Source organism: Meriones unguiculatus, chromosome 2, assembly GCF_030254825.1.
Source record: "Meriones unguiculatus strain TT.TT164.6M chromosome 2, Bangor_MerUng_6.1, whole genome shotgun sequence".
Classification (NCBI taxonomy): Eukaryota; Metazoa; Chordata; class Mammalia; order Rodentia; family Muridae; genus Meriones; species Meriones unguiculatus.
The window spans coordinates 32,399,077-32,412,971 of NC_083350.1; the positions used below are offsets into that span (position 1 = coordinate 32,399,077).

General features: G+C 42.9%; 1 protein-coding gene across 1 annotated transcript in view; it reads right to left on the minus strand.

The window, feature by feature from the left end:
- Positions 1–7,321, minus strand: part of Gramd2b (GRAM domain containing 2B) — an 87,456-nt gene extending 80,135 nt beyond the window's left edge. Inside the window, exon 1 of the mRNA XM_021658805.2 lies at positions 7,089–7,321. Coding sequence (XP_021514480.1) covers positions 7,089–7,210 — 122 coding nt within the window. The 5' untranslated portion in view covers positions 7,211–7,321. The remainder of the gene's footprint in view (positions 1–7,088) is intronic.
- Between the last annotated feature and the right edge of the window lie 6,574 nt (positions 7,322–13,895).

Consider the following 13,895-nt stretch of genomic DNA (forward strand, 5'->3'; position numbering starts at 1 on the left):
GCACCTCACTAGAAACTCTTCAGGGGTCCTGGAAGGTAAGTGAAGTAGAGGGTTAAGCTGTAGTGGCATGGTAAAAAGCAAGCAAGCAAACAGAGACAACCACACTCCATTCCAATACATCCTGATACAGGACACGGTGCCAACAAAGATAAAAAGATTGCTGATTTGGAGGCCTGGGAGGTAGGGGCCACAGAAAAATCCCCTAGAGGTTGGACCGGGCCTTTCATCAGAAGGTGAATCTTGAATGAGGAATAGGAGTCTATGAGGCAGTTGAGAAAGAGAGGGACATGCTGCATGTTTGAAGATCTGGCAATAGCACGCAGTTACTGAGAACTGTAAAAGGAATTTTTTTATTCATCTGTCTCAGTTGCTGTCTCAAAAGGCTGCTAACCTAGGCCTAGAATGTTTTCAGCCTTTGAGCCTTATTGCACAATTAGCTTACCCTTTCTTCTTTTTTCTGTGCTATGGGCTGGCTCATTCAACTCAGCTGTTCTGGCTCAAACTCCTCTCCCATCTGACTTACTCAGTCCGGCTTCTTTCTTGGCTCCTGACCTGCTCTGCTTGGCCTCAACTAACTCAAACAATCTGCTCTAATCTCCTGGCTCCTTCTCATTCTCTGGCTCCTTTGAGCTTCACCTGAGTTCTTTCTCTGCAATCTGCCTCTCTATTACTGTCCTGGTAGAACTGCCTCCTCTCTGTCTCTGCATTGCCTCTTAAAGTAGCTGTCCTGTGTTTTGTGTAAGTGGCTGTAAGGGACTGTGTGTTGATGGTGGGTGAGGGACTATTTCTCTCCTGGCAATGATAGCTGCTGACTATGTCTATCCTTTCCCTCATGAAAATTCTGACTCTCCTGAGAAAGACGCCTGGTCATCCTTGTTTAACCTCCTCATTCTAACGCCCACAGTCACAGGCCCCCATACCCTGGCACTCTTCATTCTCACTGCCTTCTGAATTTGCATGCCCTTCACCCGCCTTTCTGAGGATTTCCAGCAGTCCTGTCCCTCTGACAGTCTTGACAAAAATACTTGTCTCATGCTAAGGAAATAAATGATGACTGCCCTAACTGCTGCCAAGTCCTTCATGCTCCTGGAGGAGAGAGGAGTGATGTTCACACTTTAAAAACTCAGCTCACCTGTAGGGTCTAACTTTTCCTCTTGTCTCAGTGACTCTGGTGGACAGGAGTGAAAATGGCTGGTGATAGTCTGCTCTGTTCCTGCTCTTCAGGTGCTGTGGAGTGCCTGTCCTTTGCATCTGCAGGAGTGAGGCCAGGGGGGAGGGGAGAGCTAGAGGGAGAAAGGCAAGGACCCTGTCTTCCACCCACTGTGGCAGCTGCTAGAGTGGGGGAGTAGAATGAGCTCAGTCAGGTCACCAAGAGTGTGACTATAGGGCTGCCCCGCACTCCGAAGTCACTGGCGGTTATGTGGAACAGGTCCCAAATCAGAGCTCAGGGATAGTTGTCAGGCATGGCTGGTCCTCTTTCCTGCATTCCAGCACAGCTCTGCCTCATTCTTGACCTGTTTGGTTGCCATCACGAACCTGGTGTGTGTCCCTAGAGCCCACAGCGACCCTTCCACTTAAGTACCAACGAGTAACTTTCTCCTCGGTCGGGTCTCACTGCCAGTCGGCGCAACGGATCTCCCAAAACTACCTGATCCAATAACAATTCTTGATTTTTCTATTTGCTGAATGACTGAGCTGATTAATAAATTAACATATAATTATGAAGTCAAATTAATTTGAAAGACGAATGGAAAGAGAACCGAAAGGAAAAGAACACGGCTGCTCCTCGGTGTGGTGGAGGAGAAAGCTTATTATAGCTACGTGGGAGAGCATGGCCAGAGGCAGGGACACCTAGGAGAGTCCAGAGAGGACCTGACTGGACCTGACTTGTGCCTTGTAAGGAGAGGCGGGAGGAGAAGGGAAAAGGGAAAGCAGAGAAGAGGAGCCCAGTCCCCTGGGGGCAGGGTTTGGGGTATGCTAGCCAGGTGGGCCCTGTAACAGTCGGGCACTGAGGGATGCAGGGCGAACCTGGTGGCCTGGTTCATTTTGATGAGTTAAACAGGCGCCTCAGCCATTTGTCCCAGGTTTGAAACCTAACAGTAATTATTAATTATGATTTAATTATTAGGTTGAATCGATTTAACTTTTTACTTGCCAAAGCTTTCTCCAATCAAATACACAAAGTTGGAGCAACTTCTATTTCTTAGAAGGTTGTCTAGCGTCCTGCGTATTTTAGCCAGTGGTGATTTTTGTGATTTTTGAATATAGTGATACTGTACATATTATGAGTGTCAAAGATTTTTAAATGAGGTCCATCTTGATGGAAGCTAAGGAAGTGCTCAGTTATGTTTACAGCCCCTTGGAAAGCCTGAATTAGAAGGGGATTTTTTTTAGTCTGAAAAAGACTGATAAATACTGAGCTGTTAAAGGATTCCCTTTAAAGTCAGAACAAGAATGTCTGAAATTACTGCCCATGTGCCACATTCTAACAGAGCATCTTGCCTGTGTGAGGAATAAAAACACATTAAAAAGTAAAGAGCAGGAGGTAAAAGCAGGCGGGGAGATGGCTCAGTGTGTAAGAACACTTGAGGACCTGAGTTTGAATCCCAGCACTCATAAAAAGCCAGGCAAGGCCGCACATGCCTGTAGCCTCAGTACCATGTGGGGCAGAGACAGGAGGATTGCTGGACCTTGCTGGATGTCAGCCTCATTCCAGGTTCAGTGAGAGCCCTTGCTGCAAGGAAATAAAGTGAATAAGGACAGAGCAAAGCATCCAACATCCTCCTTATGAACACACATGGACAATACACTGATCCCTCCCAACACACACGGTAAAAACAAACATTAACATTCTTAATGATTTTATTATCTTAATGATTTTATTCTCTATCTTGAAAAAAACTTTTTTTTTTTTATTTTCAAGACAGGGTTTCTCTGTGTAGCCTTGGCTGTCCTGGAAATAGCTCTATAGATCAGGCTGGCCTTGAACTCAGAGATCCACCTGCCTCTGCCTCCTAAGTGCTGGGATTAAAGGCATGCGCCACTATTGCCTGGCCAAAGAAAACATTTTTAAAGCTTATAAATTATGAAAATTCATAAAAGGATATTGAAGAAAAGATCAGTTTAGAGATGTGGCCAAACACGTTTGCACTCATGTATACATGCAACACATGCACATACAGAAACTCCTCAGTCAGTTTAGAGAGCTAGATACATTTCTATACATTAACAAAATACTATCAACAACAAAATATTATCAACAGTAATCTATTATTAAGATTATCAAGATAATTGCAATACAGTGTCTTTACAATAGCAACACAAAAACCAAGGACCTAGGAATAAGTATAATAAATGATCTATAAGATCTGTGTAGAACATTAAAAAAAATTGTTGAAGATTATTACAGATGACCTAAGCAAATGGAGAGAGATACACTGTTTCTATAAATACAGATATTTATGCTGTAAAGATTCCAAGTTTTCTTAATCGAACAATTGGTTCAATGTCATTTCAATTAAAAATAAAAGTCAATCCTAAGACTTACTAAAGTAACTATGCCCTTCCATTAGGTAGGGAGTCCTGTTTTACCAGATATATATATATTTTTTAGTGTAACGTGATAAAAGTTAATAACATGATGTGTGACAGACTGACATTGCCTATTAGGTGGAAGAGGGACGGTTAATCAATCAATAATGTAGAACAACTCAGTATTAAAATAAAAATTCTAATGCTGTTGATTAACACCAAGAAACAAAACAAAAAATTCCAAACGTAAGAAGGACCCCACCTTAAAAGGAAACATCAAACAAGCAAACAAACAAACAAGAGCATTCTTACAAGGCCTTCATTACAGAAAACAACCAATCACAATGCAGAATTGTGGCTCTCAGTTCCAATGGCTACATCTACAAAACACTCCCCCAGCTAAGGCTCAGGCAGCATTTGGAAGAAGAGGCTGAAAGATTGTCAGAACCAGAGGATCAAGGAGTTTGCTGTGAGGTTGTGTCTCCTAGCTTTGTCAGAAGATACATCCCTAAAGTTTCACCAAGCAAGGCTGTTTAAACATGAGCAAGAACAAGAATGACACCAATAGACATGCTAAAGTGGACGAGGGAAAGCCCATGGGACCTTAACCTAGTCAAGGAACTACAGGCAACTAAGGAATGTTGAGAGTGGGAGAAATAGTCTTTCATAGAGAGGTGCTCCCAAATAGTTATGTAATACCAAATCGTCAGCCCTGAAAACATACACACAAGTAACACTGAACAGACTGAGGTTATTTTTAGGAATATATATGCCTATACATATATGTAATAACAAGTTAATGAAAAAAAAAGGGCCATTAATTTATAGGAAAGCAATGAGAAGTATATGGGAGGATATGGGTGGGGGTGGAAAGGAAGGGAAAATGATGTAATATTATAATCTCAAAAAATAAAAGAAGAAATGGAAAAATTAAGTCTTGGACATAGTGTGAAAAGACAAATTCAAATGGAACAAAAACATTACAATATCTGCAACTGACAAAATTTAGTATCCACGGTATTTAAAAATTGTCAACAAGGAGAAAAAGATAGCGGCCTCTGCTGGGCGCAGTGGTGCACACCTGTAATCCCAGCACTTGGGGAGGCAGAGGCAGGTGGATCTCTGTGAGTTTGAAGCCAGCTTGGTGTACAAAGTGAGACCTGGACAGCCAGGGCTACATAGAGAAATCCTGTCTCAAACAACAACAACAACAACAAAAGTGACCTCATCACCCCTAAAGAAGTAGAGGTTAGGGAACTGGAGAAATGGCTCAGTGGTTAGGAGCACTGACTGTTCTCCCCGAGGTCTTGAGTTCAATTCCTAGCATTCACTTGGTGGCTCACAACCATCTACAGTGGGGTGCCCTCCCCTAGAACTCAGGTGTACATGCAGACAGAACATTCACGTAAATAAATAAATCTTAAACAAACAAACAACTCACAAAGGGGAGGTTACACATGACTGGCAGCTATGCTGAAATGATGCTCCTTTTGTTATTACTGAGAAATGCACATTAAAGCTGAGGACCACTAGGCCAGGAATGGCTCCACCCACAATGTGCTCGGCCCTCCCACATCAATCACTAATGAAGAAAATGCTCTCCAGCCTTGCCTGCAGCCTGATCTCATGGAGGCATTTTCTCAGTTGATGCCCCCCTCCTCTCAGATGACTCTAGCTTATGTTTTTTTTTTTTTTTTTTTGAAAGGACTCTAGCTTATGTTAAGTTGACATAAAACTGGTCAGCCCAATCTCTCTTATCCCTGGTACCTGCTTTTTTCGAGACTGTTCATAGCTGGCTTTTTCCATTGAGGTCCGTATTACTTCCTCAAGGAGTCCTTTGCCATTTCACCTAAATTGGTTCTCATACTTTATTCCATCTTAGCTTTAATGTGTTTTCTATCGAAAATACCGATTTTAAGTTATGCATTTATGTATGTATGCATGCGTCTATCTGGTTTTTGTTTTGTTTTGTTTTTACAGGTCTCCAATGTTAAACATCATCTCCATGGAGCCAGGGATTACCCTTGCTCATGATTGTAACCCTTCCACACAGTCTGGCATACAATAATTACTCGATGAACTCTGGCTGAATTGCATGCTTGAATAAAAATAGTGCAGGGATTTTGTATATTTCCATTTAAGGTAGTTTGTTGATCTGAGAGTAAGCTTTATCAGCTCCAGTTCATGGGAAGAATAATAGGATACCAAAAGGCCACAGCTACAGAAATTCCATATATATATATATATATATATATATATATAATAGAAAATGTGTTTACTTGTTCTTATTTTATATCTGACAAATTTAACCAGCCCTCTGCGAGAGCAAGTGCTCTTAACTGCTAAGCCATTCCTCTTTTCTTTTTATTCTACTTATTTATTGAAAATTGTAATTACTTAAACCGCAGCTACTAATACATTTTGTTTGCTAGTACACCTCATCTTTCCTCTTTAGTTTTGCCTGCCAGAGACTGCATGGCTGTTTAACAGCCGTGGAGACAGCTAAGGAGATAAGGCCAAGGAACCAGCATTTGAGAGACCACTGAAACGCAACAAAACGTGAGCACACGCAGCAGGGGTTTTTAAGTTTTCCAGAAGATTTATTTAATTTTATTGTCTGTGCACGAGTGTCTGGTCTGCGCAGATATCTTTGTACCACATGTGTGCAGTGCCCAAGAAGGACAGGAGAGGCTGTCAGATCCTCTGGCATTGGAGTTACAGAGAGTTGTGAGCCACATGTGGGTTCTAGGAATTGAACCCGGGTCCTCTGCAAGAGCAGCTGGTGCTCTCCTAACGGATGAGCCATCTGATGAGCCATCGCACCAGCCCAGAGTTTTACATTTTCAGTCACTCAACTAGTCACTGGTGATGGGTGGAAAAATTAATCTAACATAAAAACTTACAAAAGGATTATTGAAACTAAATTAATAAGGAGTCGAGTTTTCATTAGTAAAATGCAATCACACTGCCTCAGAGCAGTGTACTGACATTAACAAGCTAAGAGGGACTGTGACCTGACTGTGGTCAAAGGTTCTGTGAGTCACTGTGCGTTAAAGAGATGGAGCAGCGCGTTAGTATGTATTTAGAAAGACAAAAAAGAGGGCAATTGTCTGAATGACTTAAGAATTACTATTTAAATAACATTTTAATGATAAGCCGGGGAACTTAAAAAAACCATACCTATACCATATAAGTTTCTGGTTTGATCATTTAACTCCACTTCCTGAAAACCTGACAGCAAGCCAAGGATTGAGGAAATTCCCAGTTTCTGATTTATTTCTAGTTATCCAATATATCCAATATGGAAGAAGAAGCAAAAGACTGAGCTTAGTGGTGGCAACAGTCTGCTCTCCCCCACCCACCCTCGCCTCAGTTCATATCCCTTCTCTCCACACCCTTTCAAGTTCACCCAGCAGAATGCCTGGCTTATAAGCTCTCCCCCCCCCCCCCCGCCCCCTCGGCTCAGTGTTCCTCTGAGGAATACAAGGTGAGAGCTCTCTAAGGGCCACCTGCCGGGTGGCTGGAGGTGACCTGCATTGCGTGCTGGTTGTGCCTACCTGAGGAAAACGGAGCTGGGGCTGTCAGTGGAGCTGTGTGGGGCCTCCGCACTGGTCCTCGGGCTGCTGGGAATCTCGAATTTGAACACACTGTCACTGGAGGAGAGCCTTTTCTTCACCATTGTACTCTTGTCCACCACCACGTCAGGATGTCAGCTCATAAGCTCATTTCCAGAGCTCTCAATTCAATCGAGAATTGTTGTATTGCAGCTTGTCACAGCGCCTGCCTTGCAGGAAGCGCCTACCTGACCCTGATCTAGCCCAGGCATTTTTTTTTTTAAGTTAGTTAATGAGTAACCTATCAGTATGACACAGCATGGGTTTTCATTCTACTGACATTTGCTCCGAAAGAGAAACGAATGTGTTTGGGGAATTGAGCTCTCACTTTAGTAATATGAATGTTGTTGTATCTGTGGATTTAGGCCAAAACAAACAAACAAACAAACAAACAACCCAAAAGCTATGGAAAAATAAACAGTTAAACCAAAACACGGAGGAGCAGAGCAGGCTGCAGGTGGACATTAAGAACAAGATGCCCCTGTGAACTGCCTGAGCCTGCTGGGCAGGGTGAGGAATGTAGGTGTGCTGTTTCCCCACACATACAGAAAATAATCCTCGTCACTATGCCCAGGATGCTTGAAGCTGCGTGAGCCTTGGTCCTAAGGACCTGAAGGCTTCTGGAATTCTGATGGACATGACAAGGCAAATTCAACCAAATCTAAACCCTCTGGCTGTTTATTCCGCTAAGTTACTGCTGGCCACAGCCTTTAACAAAGCCTTAGCAGCAAAGACGCTAAGAAGCAGAGCTGAGTCTCGTCTCTGTTGCTTGTAGACTGGACAGTTGTTATGGTCCCTACCTTACTGTGCTTAGCGTCCATCTCTCTGCCTCACAGGCTTAGAAGGCAATTAATTACACGGAACAATGTGCCATGGTGACTTGTCACTAAGCGCGGGGTGATATACATTGTACCTAAACCCAGGAAGTCCAGAGAGGAAATTTCTTTTTGAGATAATAGTCAACTGATAAGTCTCCTGTGATGGAAAACATCAGGCTCATCCTACTGGTGTTTCTACAGCAAGAAAGGTTGTTCCAGAGGAATGTGGGCTCTCGTGTTTTGTGTGTACGTGTGTGTTTAGCCTGTGACACCGAGAGAAATACAGATTCGGATTGTAGAAGGGAGCACAGTTTCCTGGGAAATCAGACCTTTAGCCTTGGCTTCATTATCACTCTGCTGATACCCAGGCAGGGGCAGGCTTGCTGGCTGTACTACGGTCTCAAGGCACACTCTGGACATTAGAGAAAGTATTTCTTCTGGCGGAATTGGTGGAACTATCCTCTTATCTAGAAGGGTGACCTGTTTATCTTTGTCTGCCTGGGATTTTTCTCTTTTTAGGCCTGAATGTCATGACTCCTAGAAATCAACCATTGCCTGAAACCAATCATCATGCCTTTTAGAGAAGCATCTAGTCACATAGATGCTCCTTTGTGAAGAAAAGTCCACCCAGCCCAGATGTTAATGACCAGTGAAGTGTAGGGTGCCGTTTCTCTCTTGTAGGCAGGGATTTTAGCCGGAAGCAATGTTTTACTCAGAATAAAAAGTCTCTAAGGGAGAAAATTCTGGTGTTGGTGTTTTGGACATAGCTTTCACTAGGAAAGCTCTCCCAGGGCTGGAATAACAAAATACGCATCCAATTGGCAAAGCTCTCCGCTAGCCTCCAGCCTTCACTACCGCCCTGCCTGATCTGTTGCTCATTCTCATAATCTGCATTTCAGTTTAAGATTCTTGGCCTAGATGACCTTCAACATCTTCAGCCTCTTTGTGTAAACACCACAGAATAAAATTTGATTCTAAGTTTTTTTTTTTCAATTCTTCAATCAAACAAGGTCCATAGTTCCAATAACTTAGCACTGTGCAATGATGGTAGTCTTGTTTACTTGAGCCCAAACATTCTGAAGTCTGTGTCTGAAGAAGTAATACACCTTTTGGCGCTAGGCTAGATTTGAGGTGGGGACTCTATGACTGTTTAGTCTTCTTTTTCTCCTTTTCCTTCTCTCCCTTATCTTTTCTAGAAGTATGGGCATTGGCTATCAAGGCATACAATCAAACTGGAAACATCAGACAAACAGTTTCAAAAACAGATTTCCAGAGGCATGGAATATCAGTTTCTATTCATAAGTGAATGTGTCCTCTGGGCTTAAGCAAAGTTAGAAAGATTTGTACTCCGAGATTCATCTGGTGGATTAGACTATGCCTTGGGTGGTAGGAATAGCACTAGTTCATGTGCTTTAAGCTTATTTGGGCACAGAAGGTTCCAGTACAGTCTGTACACAGATTCAGAAAAGTACTGTGGGTTAGAGTGAAGAGTATGATTTTTAAAATTTCAATTATGTGTATGTTCCTGCCTCTGTGTGGTGTATATGAGTGTAGGTGTTCAAGAGGCCAGAAGAGGGCGTTTGATGCCATGGAGCTGAAGTTACAGGGAGTTGTGAGCTGCTCAATGTATGCGCTGGTAACCAAACTCAGGTCCTCTACAGAAGCAGTTTGTGCTTGTAAGCACTGGGCCCTGTTCTCCAGCCCTGATTGTGATTTTTGAGCTAGCAATATCTTCACTGATTTTGACAGAAGTCACACATAGTACAATTAACAAGTGTGGTTTCTTTTTCTCATTGTGAGTGACTGCAGCTGTGTGCCTGCACAGAGCTTGTAGGCGATCCAGTTTCGCAAGCAGAGCTAAGAACCTGGGGGCTCCTCCGGGTCATAGTTCTGCCCACATTTCATAGCACCAGAGGTGCTGGGCCTCTGCTCTCGGGTGGGGCTGCTCTCTTGCTGAGGTGGACCGGTGTCCTACGCTAGCAATATCTTCTACTGGAGTCTGAGGGAAAGGAGTGAATGTGGCTGGGAAGCGGTCATCATCCTGTCAGATTTATCAGCGTGCCTGTTTGTGTCAGGAAAAACAGCGAATTTCTTAGAACACGGTTACCATGTGGGCCAACTGACAAGTAGAGGTGTCACATTTAAAAGGATGTTGTCTGGGACCCAAAATGGACTGTTCAGTCCTCCCATTCACAAGATAGGAAACATTCCCGGGTCTACTCCTCCGTGCCAATCCTTGTTCCTGTCAGTCTGACATTTTGTCCATTTGGCCGGTTCACACTGATAGCAGATAGTGAACCCACAGGAAACCTACCATTCTTAGGTCACTTGTGTGGAAGCTGCGGTGCTGCAGCTAGAGACGACTGAAAGAAAATGAAGTGGCGTTCAGAGGGGAAAGGTCAGAAGACCGAGGGCTCTAGTCAGCCCTATTCTCACTGTGTTTCAGGGTGGCTGAGGCTCCACTGGAATTCAGACACTACTCACGCCACAGGCCTGTCCTGGCTGAGCTCTTTAGGAGAGTCTTGGCTGTAGCTGACTGGAGAGCCCACAGAGTGTTTGCTTTCCAAATACCCAATTAATGCTATGGGCTTCCTTACTCTCTTTCTAAAGCTCCCCCTCCCCACGGTATAGCTGCCTGCTGGCAGGGGCTGACCTCCATGCTGCCTTAGCTCCAGAAACAAGGCATCTGTTCCTTCTCTTCCCCACCGCTTGCCTGCCCTGGAGCTTTCCTTTCTGAACTTCAATGCATTGTCTTTTATCTTCCATTTGAGTCCATTCTTTGTGTGTTTCTGTTTGTACCCATCCTTTAATTTTTTTACTAAGGAGACTTAAAAACCTCAAAGGAGACCCTGCTTTCCTAGGTATCCTCTGATGGCTCTGCTGGGACTCTCCCGGATCTCTGGGAAGACTCATTTTTGGCTTTTTCATGAGTAAGGAAAATGAACCTGTTTCTGCACCCCTAGATGCTTCATGATCCCCAGTACCTGTGTAACAGGCCTGGCATCATGTATCTGTAACTCTAGTGCCTGCCAATGAGGGGTGTGATGGAAGCGAGCAGATTCCAGGGGCCTGAAGGTCAGTCAGTCTCGTTGAAGCTGTGAGCTTTGAGACACTGTCTCAAAAGATAAGGTGTAGGCTGGAGAGATGGCTCAGAGGTTAAGAGCAATGGCTTTTCTTCCTAAAGGGCCTGAGTTCAATTCCCAGCAATCATGTGGTGGCTCACAAACATCTACTGTTGAGATCTGGTGCCCTCTGCTGGCCTGCAGGCAGAACATAGCATAAATAATAAATCTTGAAAAAAAGATAACATATAGAGTGATAGAATAAGAGCCCCAAAGTTGACCTCTAACCACACACACACACACACATGCACGTTCGCCATTCACTTTCAGCCTTCTGTTATTGTGACTGATTAGCACTTCTTTAGCAATGCTGTGTTAATAACCTCCAGAAAACAAATCTCTAGTGTGTCATGCTGGATTATTTCCATCATGTACATTTTCCCACTGTGGCTGATCCCAACATGATGCCCTCCCGGTTTGGTGACAGTCAGACCTTGCGAGAATGCTTGAGCTGACTCACTCACCTTGTGACAGACCCTCTGACGTTCAAGCCTGGGTGCTGGGTGAAGCACCTCCATCTATCCCCACGACTCTAGACTTAAGAAACCATGTTCTTTGACTTAATTAGCATTCTGAGCTGACAGATTGCGCAGCAGCTACTGCATACTCTGCCTTTGGCTGTATATAAGTTGGTAATTATTTCTGGAGATATTATGATTATTTGTGTTTTTATGGGGGCAGTTTTGGTGACATTATTAGACTAAGATATAACAAAATTTACACTTTTCAAGTTAATAGGTTGGTGGGTATTATTTATAAAATAAATGTATATTTATTTATTATTCTGAAAATAAGTAAGACATAAAGAAGAAATTAAATGGTCTGTATTCCATATTCCCTAGAATAATACTGTTCACATTGTAATTTCATCAAATTTACATTTTACTCCTAAAGCTTGTCAAAGTAGTTTGGTAATCTTTAAAGTATGTCCAACATGACTAAATATATTTGAGAGCCTGTATCAAGAGGGAGTAATAAAAACCACATTTTTCTTGGCTCCTTCCTTACCAGAGGTCAAGGACAGTGGAGATGAAATTAAGATTATCCTTGGACAACCTCATGACACAGATCTGTGTTCACCACTGGCCACCAGGGTTTTGAGATGAGTCTGTGCACATGATGCCAATAATGAGATTTGGATATTAATAACTGACATTACAAAACATCCAGTTAAGATAGCTCATGCTGTAGATGTCTCCTCTTTTTTTTGGAGGGGATGATGACCCTCTCAAGCTCCCAGGGATAATCAGTAGCAAGACTAGCTCTGCCTCCAGGCTCCCCTTCATTTCTGACTCGATAATGGGATGATTTCGGCATCATGGTGCTGTGTAGAACAGACACGCCATATGATGTGTAGGAGGTTAACTCCCTCAGCTGCCACCCATCTGCGTTTGCTGTTTATTTCTTTTGTTTCTGTTTGGCTTCTGCTGTGGAGCCCAGGTTGGCCTTGAGCTGCTGACTCTTCTTTTCCAGTTGCTGGGATAACAGATTGGTATCACCTAACCCGCATCCCATACAGGGAGATGTGACTGAGCATGTGCGCATCTGTCTGTCTGTCTGTCTGTCTGTGTATTTCTACATTTTACTTCCAGACATTACCTTTCATAGGCTTTGTCATCAATTGTATAATATATATTTTTTAATTTTAGAGATTTCTCCTTATATTTTACAATTGGTTTCTTGGGATATTTCATATCTTGTTTAAAAATATGTTTAAATTCTCAAAAAATATTTTTATTTAATGTTCATGGGGTTTTGTCTGTATGTATGTATGTGGTATGCATGTACCTACATACAAAGGTCAGAAGAGGGTGTCAGATGCCCTAGGACTGGAGCTACAGATGGTTGTGAGCCACCTTGTGGGTGCTGGGAATCGAATCTGGGTCTTTTGGAAAGGCAGCCATTGCTCTTAGCTCCTGAACAATCTCTCCAGCCCCATGTATTTCTATTGTGTTACTTTAACAAACTGGGATCTTAAAAGTTCCTGTGTTTTAGTTTTCTAGTCTGTAAATAATGGGATCCACTTTATTTTGTTGTTGTTGGAAAATTAGCTGGTTAATTTTGTAAAGAAGTTGAACATGGCTTAATATATAATACACACTCAGCAACTTTCTAGTTACTTGACAGCATTTCTAGCTATTTGCCTTTATAGTTTCAATAAAATGTGATGCATTGTTAAAGGCAACTAATTATCTGCATACATGCTCATGAGTATGTGTGGTCAAGTACGCTACAAGTGTCCTTGTGGGGGTCAGAGGATAACTAATGGAAGTCTACTTTCTCTTTCCACCATGTGGGGCCCAGTGATAAAACTCATTCCTGCTGAGCCATCTCCCTGGCCCTGTCTTGTTTCAAACAGCTGTGTCATACTACAGTCCCTATAATACAAATCACTTGCATAAGTGCAGTTCAGTATACCCAGAGTTGTGCAACTATCCCCAGCATCTAATTTGAGAACATTTCCATTGTTCCTAAAGAAACCTTGCGCTCAAGAGCAGTGTCTCAAGAACAGCCCTCTCCTCTCCACTCAGCCTAGATATCTGCTACTTTCTCTTTCTATAAACAAGACATTTCACTTCATCCATAGGCTAGGAAGTTCCTGTTCTGGACAGTTCTTACAAATGGGTGCCTATTATATGTGATTATTTTGTGGCTGGGCATCTTTCATTTAACATATTTCAAACCCTCATCCATATAGCATATATCACCTCTTCACTCTATGTTGAGCACAGTAATGCTCCAGGGCATGTGGAGTATTCTTCAGCTAGCAGATAAGTGGGTTGCATATGTCTTTGGGCTATTTTGAATAA